The sequence below is a fragment of the Ixodes scapularis genome, unplaced genomic scaffold (assembly GCF_016920785.2).
Source record: "Ixodes scapularis isolate PalLabHiFi unplaced genomic scaffold, ASM1692078v2 PGA_scaffold48__2_contigs__length_671460, whole genome shotgun sequence".
In the NCBI taxonomy this organism is placed as follows: domain Eukaryota; kingdom Metazoa; phylum Arthropoda; class Arachnida; order Ixodida; family Ixodidae; genus Ixodes; species Ixodes scapularis.
The window spans coordinates 11281-26711 of NW_024609877.1; the positions used below are offsets into that span (position 1 = coordinate 11281).

The window sequence follows — 15431 nt, forward strand, 5'->3', positions numbered from 1 at the left end:
GTTGAAATATTACGCGGTGCGTCCGGACAGCCTCGAGGTGCCAAATATACGAGGATTTGTTTTTCAAGATCGCTCCTCATGACAAGACTGGCGGATATTGTAAAGCACAGATTATGTTACCGATGATTTCTGTATGGAACATGCTCTTTTGTGCGTTATTACAGCAGGCATTTTTCGAAATTTGCTGTGTACGAGAATTCTTTAAGCCTGGAGCATGCACCGGGTGTAGAATATACACACGGTGTGGACTATAAAACGGCACCGTTCTGCATCGTCCGTCGGGCATTCTGGGGATCGAATCGGTCTGTTAGCATGGTCAATCGATTTCTTTTCTTCTTCTAGGCTCTCACTCCACGAGAGAAAGAAGCGTTCGAGGCCCATCTGGAGGACAACCTTCTGCAGCACGTCGTCCGGGGACGAGCCAAAATCCACGAAGTCGAGCCGCAGCTGCCAAACATGCAGGGGGGATTCCTCCACGTGAACCGATACTCCAACGGGGTGATTCGCAGTTCTCCCAAAACGATAGCTTTTTATGGGAGCACGAACCTCTCTTGCTCCTGTGCAACGCCCCCTATGCCGTGTTGCAGGTTAAAGCAGCAGGTGCTCCTCCCACAAAACTCCTTTTCCACTTTGGCAGAGCGAACGGTGAAGAGGAGACGAGTCCACTCGCTCTTTCTCGTGGAAGGTGGAAAGAGTGAAGATCTTTGCGGTGGAGATTGTCCCGCGTCTCACAATCTCGGGCGAAGTGCTTAATTTTCGACGTCGTCTAAAGAGGCAATCGCGGGGCACGATTTTGACATGAGTCCTGTGTCAGCGTTCGGTTGAGACTCATGTTCAGGCAGTGAGAGCACAAGGCCGTGCGGGACGCCGACGAAGCACGCGGTGACGTCGAAAATTCAACCCTCCGGCCTTGTTAGGTGGTCTCACCGCAGCAGGGCCATGGTAAAGTGCGGCAGCTGTTGGTTTGACGACATAGTTGCCGCGACCAATTGTGTAGCCCTGTACGAAGAGAAGTTGGAGGGGGGGGGGGGGGGGGGGGGGGTAAGTGGAGCTTTAACACTCTCCTCTCTTTCCTCCGAGTATAAAATGGTGTATGCGTGGTAGGGTAGGAACTGCGTATTAGTGCTATCGCCCCTACATTGCATTTGACGGAATGTCTAAGCCAGGTAAATTTTTAACCACGAAACAAGTTGATAGAGGAAACAGATTGCAAGCTAGGCAGCAAGGCCTACAAGAGGCAGAGTGTAGCTTTAGCGAATTCCACCCTTGAACTTGCGCTCGTGAAGTTGAGGAGCGTTCAGAGACAAAAAACTTCGATTTATACCCTTTGTTGTGGTTTAAGCTAAAAACACATAGATGAATTTTGAACACCAATATCGCAAAAGTATGTTTTGAAAACTCAATGTTCTTTTTATCGTGATAGTGCACTCTTTGTAGTACCCGATGCTGACTGCGTGCGATCAAAGTGTGTGTGTGTGTGTGAGGGGGGGGGGGGGGGCGGAAACATATCGGTAGCGTGAACCCACGGTGACTTAAAAGGAGCGAAGGCTGGGGGGCCTCCTCGAACAAATTAGAGCGACCGGGAAAAATACGCAACAGGTAATCCGGAAGAGGAGAGCGGTACGTTCTTCTCTTCTTCCACGGTACGTTTTCACGTGCCTTTACTCGTATCTCAAAATTCAACGAGAAACAGTGTTCGAACTTCGCGTCAGACGCGAACGCTGAACGCCGGCGTGCGGCGATTGAACGCCTTCGAACGGTAAGCAGAAACAAGGGCAGCTATACACCAACACAGTGTTTCCAAGCAAGCCCGCTTTTCCCACACCAGGTGTAGGCACTGCGCGTGCGCAGAAACCAAATTCGGGAGGAGTGGAGCGTTTGCGCATGCGCAGTGCCGACAGCAGCGTCACCGCAGTGGCGAGACGTCAGTGAGTTGAGTTCGTCTATACTTCTTTCATCTTAAGGCTAGACGCAGCCGACGCTATGAGGTAATGAGACTAATCATGCAACTTCAAAAGCAGAAGTCACTAGGTTTTTTTTTTTTTGTTTATGAATAATTAAGCGATGATAAAACACGTACAGAAACATGACCAACACCATGATGGTGCGCTTTTGACGCTCTCTGATTGGTCCCATCAGCAATCAGCGTCGGCTGCTCTGGACAGGTGAAACGAAGTATAGTTTGCGTCTAACCACTATCCTTCCAATCCGAGCTCGGTGCACTCCGACGTCACCACACTCCCTCAGCAGGAAGTAGACGCACTTGTTCGCCGCAAACCAGTGTGATCAAACGACGTCACGCGGAAGCCATGTCCACCTAAAATCCCTTTATACTTCTTTTTGCAAGTAACGACAACCAATGCAAATGACGAAGCAAATTCCATTGAAACAAAACGGCGTCATTCAGTTCAGTCTTCCGCTGTTAACCACCATTCGCTTCCTAAAACTTGCACCGTCACGCAGTCGGCGCTTCAAAGAATGTAGCGACTTGTAGGAAGCTCTTATCTAGGATCTCTATGTCCACCCAGATCACGACGGTGAACTGCGTGCCCGTGCTGCGACGTGACCACGAGGCCACCGACGGTCTCGTGCACCTGCTGGAAGGCATCCTGTCCCCGGCGTCCACAGCGAGCCTTCCGCAGCTGCTGATGGAGGATGGCCGGTTCCGGGAGATGGCTCGAATGATGCTCCGCTCCGAGGCCCTCGTGGCCCAGCTGCGACGAGAACCGGGGCCTTTCACGCTGCTGGCGCCCTCCGACGAGGCCTTCCAGGCCATGCCACCGGGACAGCTGCAGAGGATCAGCCAGGACCTCAACGTCACCGCGGGTAATAAAAAGGACCTAGAATGGCACGTTAACAGCACCAAACCAACACCGCCCTGGGTAATCAAATCCTGTGCTTCAGCATTTCGACATCATCACGGTGAGATTAAGTGCGAACATAGCTCGAACATGAATACTGCGGAAGTGTTTGACTGGGCCTTGCGTCCAATCGATGCGTGGATGACATTCCATGAAGGAAGAGAAGGATAATCCACAGGTCATTACTATTCTAGTGCTGACCTACCAGGGTGGCATGTTTACCTGTCCACTCATGACACCTTGTTGGCTGAACAGAAAAACCATTTCTCACTCGGGTCACTGATTACAACGTGTTTGCTGAACGGAGTGACCTCTTTACTCTGCTCATCCGTTTGCTGAACAGAGTCACATTTTCTTACTGGGGTCATTGATTATACTCTGTATGCTGAACAGAGTGACCTCTTTACTCTGCTGATCCGTTTGCTGAACAGAGTAGCCCTTTCTTACTCGGGTCACTGATCACACCCAGTTTGCTGAACAGCGCATCCTTCTTACCCTGGTCACTTAACAGCCCGTTCGCTGAACAGTGTTACCTTGTTACTCTGCTCACTACTACCCCCTTCGCTAAACATATTGATAATTTCTTACTCTGTCTTTACTACTGAGTCATTTTTTTCTTTTAGAAGTGTATGTTTTAGTACGCACGCATGAGTGAGTAAATGTTTTCACCTGTGTTTTTTTTTTTTTTTAATTATACGTCTTTAGTATGTAGTGGTCTCAGTCACGTAAAAATGTCCTTTTTCAGTAACCCCTTACCAAGCTTGGCACGTGAAAATCCAGATAAACTTCAATTCAATTCTTGCCCTTGTTTCAAACCTGCGGACGCAACTCTCTGCTGCCGCAGACTTGATCCGCAACCACGTCGTGCCGCGATCGCTGTGCGCCCCGGCGATCATCGCTGAGCACCGCGTGAAGAGCCTGAGCGGGGACAAGCTGGAGCTGAGTTGCAACGCCAGCGGCGTCTACGCGAACGAGCACCGCTTCACCGGCGAGATGATGCTCGGAGGCAACGGACACATCTCCGTCCTTACGGGCATCCTCATGACCGACAAAGGTATGTGCTCTTCCGTAGCGTTGACTGAATTGGTGTCACCAACCCTAGAGCAAAGATCCACCTCTCGCTCTATGGACGATTTTCAATGCGCGTTTTCCAACCCACTTTCATGGCTTCGTCTTTAGACCGCCAGGGGCTGTGCATTTCTGATTCGCACTAGAGTAGAGTGCCTTCATACACACGCGCGCTTTTGCTTGAGTGGTGACATCTCGGCCATTTTTCCGCCCAATCGTTCTTTCTATGCATTTTGAAGTGCGCGCAATACGGTGTTACTCAGCTCGAGCGCGCAGCTTTGGCTAATGCATAGACGCCTTTTTATCGCCCAAGTCACGCACCGAGTGCGCGAGAGTGTCACGCGCTGGCACATTCAGTGCAACAACGGATGTCTTCACCCTGAGACAGACAGACATGTAGGCACGCTAATTCGCACGAGATGGTTGTCGAGCGAGCCTGCCGGCACAGCTTTCTGTTCTAGTCGCTGTATTGCTGCGAATTTCGCTGGAGTTGTTCACGTGGTTTACATGGTTCACGTGGTTTACGTGGTTCACGTGGTTTACGGTCTCTGTTTGCAATACCAGCTGCGAGGAAGCGGCAGTGTGGATCGCCGGCAGGTTTTTTCGCCTTTCCTCCTGCTTTACCCCTTGCCACGTGAACACGAAGCGCATGCGCACTAGAGACCAATCTCCGCGGGAGGCGTCCACCATAGAAGCTGGACCCTCTCTTCAATCTATGCTCTCTAGATTCGCCGATCAACATTCACGAAGACAAAGTATAGTTAAACAGGGGGGGGGGGGGGGCTGGTTGAACTCGCGCGTGCCAGGGTGAGTCAGATGAAAACATTAACACTAAAATAACAACTTGAAATACGGTGTCATTGTCCTGTACACTGGAAGCATTCTTACCAGTTATTAAAAACAATGTCCAACAAGTGGCAGCTATGAAAGAATCGTTGAAAAAAGGAACATTGTAAACTTTATTTCAGTGACACGCCGTACATGGCCATTTAAAGCCGCGGTCGCACTGTCGCTACATAATATAAAGGAGAGAGGGCAGACATTGTTTGAAACGTGTCTCTTCCTTGTATATGAGGGTCCTTTCGTCAAATATTGTCTGTAGCCATGGTCAAAGCATATATGAAGTAAACATGCTTGAAGCGCAGATAAACCGGTCATCATGTATGTAGGAAACACCGTGTCTTTCTCGTGATGTATTAGCAGATAAGCAGAGTGACTCCGATTCCAGGCTTCCTCGGGGCTTATTCGGGAATGGGAAATGGCAAGCGTGCATCCCGCCATTGGACATGGACATTCAAGAATTATATAGAAAAAAAGGCCTACTGCTCATTGCCGCGCAGCTCGCAGTTTGGTCGACCTGATGGCCCAACGGTCGGACCGCTTGTCCACGTTCGTGTCCCTGCTGGCCGACTCCGGTCTGGCATCCGAGCTCTCCGAGGGAAGCTTCACCGTCTTCGCACCCACCGACGATGCCTTCGAGCGTGTGTTCCTGCCCACGGACTCTGAAGCCCTCAAGAAGCTCCTCCAGCGCCACCTGGTGCCCGATCGGAAAATCATGAGCGAGTCCTTCTGGGACGATGCAAAGCTGGACACCCTGGAAGGTGGGGCAACGCTGCGTCTCAAGGTGTACCGAAAGGTGAGGTTGTTCGAACAGCACGGCTTCCAAACCAACACTTACTATTGCTCATCATATAGGGGGTATGTTAAGTAACGAAGGATTTTGTTAGAAAAAAGTAAGATTTGTTTTAGAAAAGTCTCTCTTTCTACAGTTGCGTCGGCATCGTTTTTTTTTTATCTGCCTATGTTTGTGTCCACATTTTTGGGCGTTTGCTCGCAGACCCGCAGCAGGGGGTGAGAGCGTGAACGGGGAGTCGTCTTGTTCTCTCAAGCGCGGGGGGCTTCGAGCAGCCGCGGGGCTCGGTAGAGAACAGTCGGACCCCGATCGTTAACAAACGGATTGGGCTTCAGTTGGGGCGCCGGAACACCCCTGTCTTGGACTTCTGTCCGCACTTGTGGCTTTTGAGCGGGTGTGCTTGTGTCCGGCGTATTTTGCCGCTTAGTGTAGAAAACTTCGCATTTAGTCGACGCAATAACTTGAAGGGGCCCTGCAGTCATATTTAAGCGTCTACCTTTTTTGCGGTTTCCACGTCTCTTGGGGTTCGGGCAAGTCAGCGGGCACGGAGAAAGTAACTAAATATCAGTGCGTCATATTTTAACCGGACGACGCGGAAACCTCCTCCACCGACGGGGGCGACCCGCGGTACCGAAAGCGCGCGATATGTGACGTCTTAGGTCCTGGGCTTACTACTGGTCAGTGCCGCTGAAAGCTTCTTTTTAGTCGAAATACAAAATATAAGTGGCGCGAACTGGTTCAATTATTTATAAAAGTAGTTTTTGTTTACTATTTTAGATCAGAAAAAAACAAACAAATGCAGTTTATAAAGTACTGAAACAAGAAATGATTCGTCGACATACCCGCCACAAAGCGGTGGAAAAGGCGGCGCATACTAGAAAGGAGTAATGGGATCTGGTGCCGACACGGAAAGGTCCTGGATGTACGCGGCGGCGCTGCGGTCGTTTACGGACTGGGGGATCCGACCGGCTCTGAGCGTTCCGAAGGCCTTCGGCGAGCAGCTTTGTCATGCGGTTTGGCCATTTTGCGGTACGGCAGCGCGAAGTGGCTCCCATTCTGAACTGATATTTACCCCGTGTTTGCTGTAGTTTGTGGCCGATGAAGTGTCATGTAGAATTAGCGTTTATTCGAGCAGCAAATGCAATGAGAGCCGCTCTGGCTGCCCGCTGTATACAGCCTATACAGAAGATGCCTTTGTGGCGCCCTCTCGCGCCGTCGACACGGAGTGCGGCAGCCGTGAGCGCTCGCATAGCTCACTACCCCTCCTCTAGTTCACGGACTCTCAAGCAACAAAGGACGTCATGAAGGAGGTTATTTTTTGCTTGTTTTTGTAACTTATTTCGCCTGTAACTTTTAAAGTAAAGCGAATTTCGAGAAAAAGAAAAGGTTACTACGTTCAGTGCGCTCAGGTTCGGTGCAAATTAAAAACCAGTAAAAAAGTGCTTGCAGGGCCCCTTTAACTTGGTGGCGCCAGCCAGACGGCTGAGAAAGCATGTGGTTAATCTACAGAGAATTCGGGTTTGACCGTTGGAGTGTCGGAGGGGAGTCACGTTGACAGCTCGCTGATCATTGTGTAAGAGTGTACCAAGTGACAATGGGCAAATTGAAGTGGTTGGTCCGTCTCTGGAGGGAAAGGAGGCCCCTACGAGTCTATAAAAGGGGTGCCGAGAGGATTCTCGGGGATTCGGCTTTTGAGATCATGCAGGGTCCGCTCTTGAGACGGGGGACTGAAGTATGGGTTTTAATTTTGGAAGTTCTGTAAATTACTGTTGACTTGTTGTCGTTTTGTTTAAAAAAAAAAAACATGGCCCCACTGGCCATCGTAAACCAACCACGTCGTAATGTGTCCAGCGGGATCGAACAACTTTTAGTTTTTTTCTTATTCGACTTCCCGAGGGACTTGCATCGGGCGAATATCATCATCGGTCGTCACCATCCTGACCGGCCCCCTCTCCCTTGGAAAGTTGACTGGTATATTCACTGGACGCCATATTTGAGGGTGATCTTTAGAGCGCATGTTCAGAACGAGCTCGCATTATTATAGACTGCTAAAACCGGTAGTCTCGATGGTGGGGAATGCATGTTGCAAACGAACTGTGGAAGCCCGCCGTCAGCACACACTCAGCTGCCGCGCCCCGCAGACGTGGCCGACAGCGATTACTCCCTATACGCGGCTATGAAGACACGCCTTTGTGGTGGCACTGTCGTCTTCACGGCGCATGCGCAGGAGCTTCACTCCGTTCGAATCTGGTTTCTGCGGACGCGCTGTGCCCACACCTCGTACGGATAAACGTTCGCTTGTTTGTAAACAGATTGTCTGTCGATACTCCGTTTCAAATTGAGTCCGACCTCGGCCAATGCTACACTCCGATGTGTAGCATTGGTTAGCATTGGAAGCGCCAAAACTGTATCGTCCCAGCGCTCGTTGTCTTTGAGCGTCTGCTACCACTAACTGAACCAATCACGCGCAGAAAAAAAGATGCGCAGGATCGCGGTGCATTCACCGCGCCTGATTGGTCCAGCCGGTGGTAGCAGACGCACAAAGACGACGAACGCCGGGACGATGCACTTTTGACGCTTCCTGATTGGCTGCATCGGATCGTAGCATAGGCGGCGATCGGACTCAACGTGAAACAGAAAATGCAGAGTCTCTGCTGCTATTCTGCACGAGCGCCGCCATCCGACCTTCAGCTTTTGTTTCCTCTAATTTTGATCAGTTCGCTCCATCGTTACCGCAGCAGGACAGGTTATTGCCATTTATTATAGATTCTACCGCGTCCCTCTCCCCCAGCATTGGCCTTTGTAGAGGCTCGTCAAAGCCAACTTCACTGGCTTGTTATATCGGTAAAACAAGAGGAGGTCAGCAACGCCGTATGTAATCTGGCGCGTGCGCAAAGCGTCCGTGCACGTTTCCAGCTCTCATCGCCCAGGTGACAAATGCCAAGTTACTGGCCTATGAACGGGGGGGATCGGTGGCCGAGTGGTCTAGCGCACACCAGCTCGGAGCACGTGGAGCGATCGCTGCAGAACCCAGGGATCCTGGGTTCGAGCACCACCCCTGCCCGTTTCGATCTGGATGAGCATCGTACCGGCGTGCGGTCGTGTATCACTACTGCGTGATGCACGTTCAAGACCCCAGGCTAGCGGTTGTACCGCACTGGCTAAATTTCTCATATACAGCTGGGAGACTCGTCGCCCATTGAGACAGACCAAGTTCTAGGCTGTATGGAGAGCGCGTGCACGCACGTGCTGAGAGCGGACGCATGTTCTATGGGCTCCGCAGAAAATCGTCCTTTTTCTTGGAAAATTCCTTTTCTGTGCGGTGAAAAGTGTTTTAGAAGACAGAGCTAACGTTCCGGTTTCGCTCGATACCACTTTCATGCCGGTGAGCCGAATCTTTCTCATTTCAAGGACATTGTCACGATTCTGGCCCACGGAGGGCCTGTTAACACTCGTTAGGCTTCGCGCCGCAGGGCGCGCCGCACCAAGCTTCTCGGAGCGGCCACCTAGCTAGGCCTATCGCGTGGCGGTCGCCGTCCTGGTGGGGGCTGAAGGCTGGAGGATGGATACAAGGACCCAAGAAACTCCAGGTACCGGTCGAGTGATCGGCTATAACCCAGACGAGGTGGCGCATGGATTTATCAACCCGGCGCAGCGGCCACTCCGGGATGATGGAATCAAGGATGCCACCTTGGGGGACCAGGAGGACGGAGGACCCGGCAACGGCTGGGTGCAAGTACTGATGCAGAAGAAAAAGAGCAAGAGGGAGACACAAGGCCTCGAGAAACAAGTTCGAGATGAAGCCGGGGGAACAACGGCGGAGAATTTCAAGTCGAGGAAAACTCTGAGGTTGCCCAGTCTCAGAGTCTACAAGCACAAGGTCCTTATCAAACCTCATCGGGTCGCGGTGGACCTGAAGCGGTACAGGAGCCTGATCGGGGAAGCGGTCCAGAGCTCCCTGCCGAGAGGATTGGACGAGAAGACGGTCGTAAGGCTGCTGGAAGCACAGAACACAATCATGGTTTGTACGGACGAATGAAGCGAAGCGGAAGCCGTCGCAGGTATCAAGAAACTGAATTTTCCTGTCGGCGTGCTAGACGTCGAAGCGTATCATGTCTCCCCGAGCGAAGATGCGTGCCGCGGCGTCATACACGGTGTCCGGCTTGACCTGACTAACGAACAGATTCGACAGAAAACCAGAGCTGTGGGATACGAAGTTCTAGAAGCAAGGAGGCTAGGGAAGTCACAGTCTGCGGTAATCGTATTTGCGGGGAAGAAGGTACCGTTCACGGTGAGCTTCAATTGGCTTGAGACTCCCTGCTTTATCTATAAGAAGACTAGGGCGGCTTGTCTGAACTGTGGTGAAGTGGGCCATCGGACCGACGTATGCAGCAAGCCGGAAGGATTTGCGTGCTCGGCGTGCAGGGCCACTGAGGTCGGTGAGGACCATGAGTGTGTGCCGAAGTGTGCCTTGTGCGGGGGGGCCCACAAGACCTACGACAGACACTGCCCGGAGAAGTTCTACAAGGAGACTAAAAGCAGGGAGCCTAGACGGAGTCGGGGGAGACGTCGCGACGGCGCGCAGCACGTGCGGTGGCTTTCGAGAGAGTCGGGACGGAGCGTGTCAGACTCGCGCACCCGCTCGCGCAGCCGGTCCGCCAGCTGTGGGAGAAGCGCGTCTCGAGATATGACTACATCCAAGCGGCGCCCGCAAAAGGTCAAGCGAAAAAAGAGCAAGCGAAGAACTTCTATGGAAGGGATATTCACTGATCCAGGCAATCGCAAGAAGTGGCCGGAACTCCAAAGGGTCGGGGATCAGGAGTCGAGGAGCACGTCCCAGCCCAAAGGTGGAGGGGCGAGCAGCAACGGAGCGATACAAGACCTGCGGAGGAACGTGACCCACTGCAAAAAGACCATAGAGGAACTTTGGAACAAAAGAGAAAGAACCGGGGGAATCTCGGCAGAGCAAGTACAAGCGATCGTGGAGACGACCGTTCAGCGGGCGATCCAGGGACTTCAAGAATTCTTCACCAGCCAACTGATGCAGCTGACATGCAGGGTCACCAAGCTGGAGAAATTAGGAAAGACTCTTGAGCAAAACCAAGAGAGCCTCTTCAGGCAGTTCGTCTCGAAGCGGAGAAAAACGGGCGAGCATCTACGGGACGCAGAAATTTCGGACGCAGAATCATGCGCAAGTCAGCGAAGCCAAGTTTGAAAGTGTGGCAGTGGAACTGCAGGGGGATGGGTCGGAAACAGGCGAGCCTTAGCCTGAGGGTGTCGCTTGAACCCAATCCCCCGGCGGTGATACTGCTGCAGGAGCCGGGCAAGAAACCAGTGAAGATCAAAGACTATGCTACAATTGAGGGCGACCAATACGTCGCGACGCTTGTGCACAAGACCTATGCAGCCACGAGACTAGACTTGGATGGCTGTGAGGTGTCGTGCTGTCACATTGTGATCATCCCAGTGAAAAAAGGGGATCGGGGTGTACATGTGGTGAACGTGTATGGAAATCCAAAGAACCATAAGACGGACTACAGGCGGCTCATCGCGAAGGTGGTCAAGGAGGCGGGGAAGGACCCTGTGATTATTGGGGGAGACTTCAACGCCCCTCACCCGGGATGGGGTTACAAGTACGTTTCTCCGAAAGGCAGAAGGCTGGCGGAAAGCATCAACCAGGAACGCCTAACATTGCTTACCGAGGTTGATCAGCCAACCAGGACGGGCACGAGCTCATGCAGAGACACCTGTCCGGACCTGACGCTTGTCAAGAACGTGGCGAACGCTGAGTGGACTAACCTCATGGAGCAACTCGGTAGCGATCATTGTATCCTCGAAACGACTATTCACGAGTCCGGATACACAAGAAAGACGGGAAAGGCAAGAATAACGGATTGGGACCGATGGCGAAAACAGAGAGGGAAAGGTGCAGCTAGCATCGAGAACATCGAGGATTGGTCTTCGGAGGTGATCGCCAGTGTCAAGCCGTTCGTGGCTGAAGTTGAACTCTCAGAGAAGACCCCAGCAGTGGACACGCGTCTGCTTCATCTTTGGGAAGCACGACGCGGGCTGACCAGGAGATGGAAGAAACAGCGCTACAACAAGAAGCTGAGGAAGAGGATTCAAGCACTCACAAAGCTGGCCGAGGACTATGCGGTGGACTTGGCTAGGAAGAACTGGTATGGCCTGTGTGACTCTATACGGGGAAGCCTAGGCACGGCTCAGGCATGGAGGATGCTTAGGGCCTTAATCGATCCGAGTAGGGCAAAGGTGGTGACGGGCGGCCGTTTAGCGGAACTGATACATAAGTTACCCGGGGACCGCAAGCAGATCATGGATCGGCTGGCGGAAAGGTATTTGTGTTTGGAATCCACAGGAGAAATCGTGGAGTATGAAGGGCAGGAAAACCCTGAATTAGACAGGCCAATTACTGTCGCGGAATTGGAGTATGAGCTCGGGGTTATGAGGAAGGGCGCAGCACCCGGACCGGACTCCCTCACAGCGAAACTCCTCTACAACTTAGGGGAAGGGGACCTGAAAGAGCTGGTACGCCATTTCAACGAACATTTCTGGGAGCGCGGGCTTACTCCAGATAGTTGGAAGGTTGCTGACATTCGCTTCATTCCAAAACCCAAAAAGGAGCTCAAGCTAGAAAATCTGCGGCCGATTTCGCTTACATCTTGCCTGGGCAAGGCGTTCGAACGAGTCATAAACTCCAGGGTTATGAAATATCTAGACAAGGAACAACTCCTTCCGAACACGCAGTTCGGGTTCAGACCTCACACATCGACGCAGGACATACTCTTGTGGATATATAAGGATATACTGGAGAATCCGAGGAGCGGCCAAACGAGATGCCTTCTAGCTTTAGACTTGAAAGGCGCGTTTGATAATGTTTCGCACGAAAGCATACTTAGGGGTCTCAGCACAGTTAACTGCGGGAGAAGAACCTTCGAATATGTCCGCAGTTTCTTGACGGACAGGACAGCCACGTTGACGTTGGGAAGTATGCAATCTGGGACATACAGACTGGGTTCCAGGGGCACGCCGCAAGGGGCAGTACTTTCCCCGTTGCTGTTCAACCTTGCGCTGCGGGGTCTACCAGAAGCGCTGAGGGCGGTTCCGAACGTGGAGCATGCCATCTACGCGGATGACATCACCCTGTGGTGCAGGGAGGGCAGTGACGCGGAAATAGAAGAGAAGCTTCAGGCGGCGGCGGATATCGTCGGAGAGTACGTTATGAGATGCGGGCTTAAGTGCGCCCCGGAGAAATCTGAGCTTCTTGTCTTCCGAAACCCTCGCGATAAGCTAGTCGATCACATTGACGTGGTGATAGATGGGGTCCGGGTCCCAAAACCAGCGGAGGTTCGGATTCTGGGCCAGGGGAATTCTGGGCCAGGGGAAAGGGGAATTAGGAACCGTAGACACAGTATAAAGGAGAAAGAGGCAATACAGTTGGTCCAGGCCTTCATTATTGCCAGACTGACGTACGGCACTCCGTACCTGAACTTGAACAAGGCGGAGATGCAAAAGCTAAACGTACTGATAAGGAGAGCGTACAAAAACGCGCTGGGGCTACCGGAGCGTACGGCGACCGAGAAACATGCTTAAACTTGGGGTGCATAACACCATAGAAGAACTTCATGAAGCTCAACTAGTGTCACAGCTGAAGCGACTCTCTTCCACAGTGAATGGAGCGTGGCTTCTGGACAAACTGGGAATGGCAGTACCCGGCGGTTTTCACGGGCCCGGAGACGCGGGGGAAGAGCTGCCGGCTGAGACCCGGCAGAGATTCACGATCAGTAGAATCCCCCGCAACATGCACCCGGATAGGAATGCGGAACGGAGACAAGCGCGAGCGGTGGCCCTAGCGCGTTCCTGGGACAGCAGAGAGGGAACCCTGTACGTGGATGGAGCCGGTCCGGTGCTGGGGGTGGCTGCAATAGCGGTGGCCAGTGCGCAAGGGCAGATCAGACGCCTCGCCTCCATACGAGCACAGACGGTTGAACAAGTGGAGGAGGCGGCCATAGCATTGGCGGTGGTTTGCAATCCTCGTGCGACGATAATTTCGGATTCACAAAGAGCTTGTCAAAACTTTGCGCGAGGGGTCGTGGGTCAACCAGCTCTAAGGCTCCTCCGCAAAACCGCAGTAGAGGGAGTACATCTGATCTGGACCCCCGGCCATATGGGCAAGTCGGAAACGAGGCGGCGAATGCTGCGGCCCGAGGTGCGTTATACCGGGACTCGGTTCTGCCCCAGAGGGATCTGGACAGTGCGCTCACTTACAGTGAGGCCTTAAAGGCTCTACGAACACATAGGGCAGAATATCCTGGGCCGGCCAAAGGTCTCAGCAAAGAAGAAGAGTTCACGTGGAGACGACTTCAGACGGACACGTTCGTCACACCGATCCAGCTACATCTGTGGTACCCAGAGCGGTACGCCACGGCGGACTGTCCTTTCTGTGGTGAGCCCTGGGTGGGCGTTTATCACGTTGTCTGGGCATGCAAGAACCTCCCAGGACTGGCTCCAGTCGAGGAGCCCAAACTCGAGGAGTGGGAAGCGGGACTCAAGTACGCGACGGCTAGCGAGCAGAGGCTGCTCGTGGCCCGAGCACTCCGAGTTCACTCCGCACTTGGAGCCCCGGAATAGGGGCACACAACCACTCTCTCCTTTTTCTTCCCCTTTCTCCCCTTCCCTTTCCTAAATCTTTCAACTCAATAAAGTTTTTCAACAACAACAGGCTGTATAAACACAGACACAACCCAATATGAACGCGTGCGGCGCGTCGTCTCATCTTCCGCGCGAGATACGCGTGCTCAGAACGCACTCCGCAGCCCGGAGACAAAAATGGCGGCGTGCAGAGAGCGGTTATTGCGATGGGTTCGAGTCACTCGCAGGTTCAGAGAATCAGGGCGTAACGATTTCCGACCTTTTTTCGATTGCTCCTCGGCCAATCAGATTGCGAGCCGACGAGGAAGGTGAAGAATGCCAAGCAAACGGACATAATAAATCCCTGCGTTTTTTTGTTTTGTTTTTTTGTTTCTTTTTTGGTTTTCTATGCTTCGAGTGATTATGCGGAGCGCAAGTTGGCCCGCTCTTGCGCGGGGGTCGCGGTGACGTCGCAACGGCGAGTTCCGATTGGCTTTGATGGAAAGAACAGTGGGTAGAGCTCAGTGCTAGCTGCCCCGAGGTCTGCCCACGATCCTTCCAGCTCAGTCAACCGGGGCTCGGCGTTCTGACGTCACCCAACCCCCTGCTCAAGAGGCGGGCGAACTTGCGCTCTCCATACACAGCAAGCCTATCGTGTTGAATTTTTGTACATCGCCTCCAGCACACCATGGCACAAATTTGACGTAGGTGCCGCGTCAGCGTTCGGCTGGGGCTCGAATAGAGTGAGGCCACGAGACCCAGCTCAACGGTGACGCGCACTCCGGTCCAAACTGTGCCTCCGGTAGGTGAAGAAGAAAGTTCAGCATGGCCTCGTTTTCTAGGAGGCATTGAGCTAGGGCCCCGCCCTTGCTCTTCCTCTGGACCCAATTTAAACAGCTATGGTCAAAATCGGAGCATCGAAACGAAGACGCGGTCGCACTGCCAACAGGTCGCGCAGGAGACAGCATGTAGACACTATCTGAGGTATTCCTCGTATGACGATCGCGTATAAAACTTTCTGTAGACAAGTTCGAATCGTGTGCGAAGCAAACTTGCTTGAACATGCTTATGGTTCCTGGAGCGCGTCTTCGACTGGTGTGTTCAGCGCCCTATGCTGCCCAAACTGGTCCCGAAGTGGCAACAAGTGACGTCACACAAGCACGAATGCCATGCTATTGCGTGTCGCGATCCTGGCGGTTGGCCCTAGAAATGCTAACAAG

The 15431-nt window shown here is 52.7% G+C and overlaps 1 protein-coding gene across 1 annotated transcript in view; it reads left to right on the forward strand.

The window, feature by feature from the left end:
- Positions 1 to 341: 341 nt before the first annotated feature.
- LOC8026203 (transforming growth factor-beta-induced protein ig-h3-like) overlaps positions 342 to 15431 on the forward strand; it is a 137659-nt gene continuing 122569 nt past the window's right edge. The window contains exons 1-4 of the mRNA XM_040208402.1: positions 342 to 498; positions 2529 to 2882; positions 3642 to 3915; positions 5270 to 5565. Of these exons, the coding sequence (XP_040064336.1) occupies positions 457 to 498; positions 2529 to 2882; positions 3642 to 3915; positions 5270 to 5565 (966 nt within the window). The 5' untranslated portion in view covers positions 342 to 456. The remainder of the gene's footprint in view (positions 499 to 2528; positions 2883 to 3641; positions 3916 to 5269; positions 5566 to 15431) is intronic.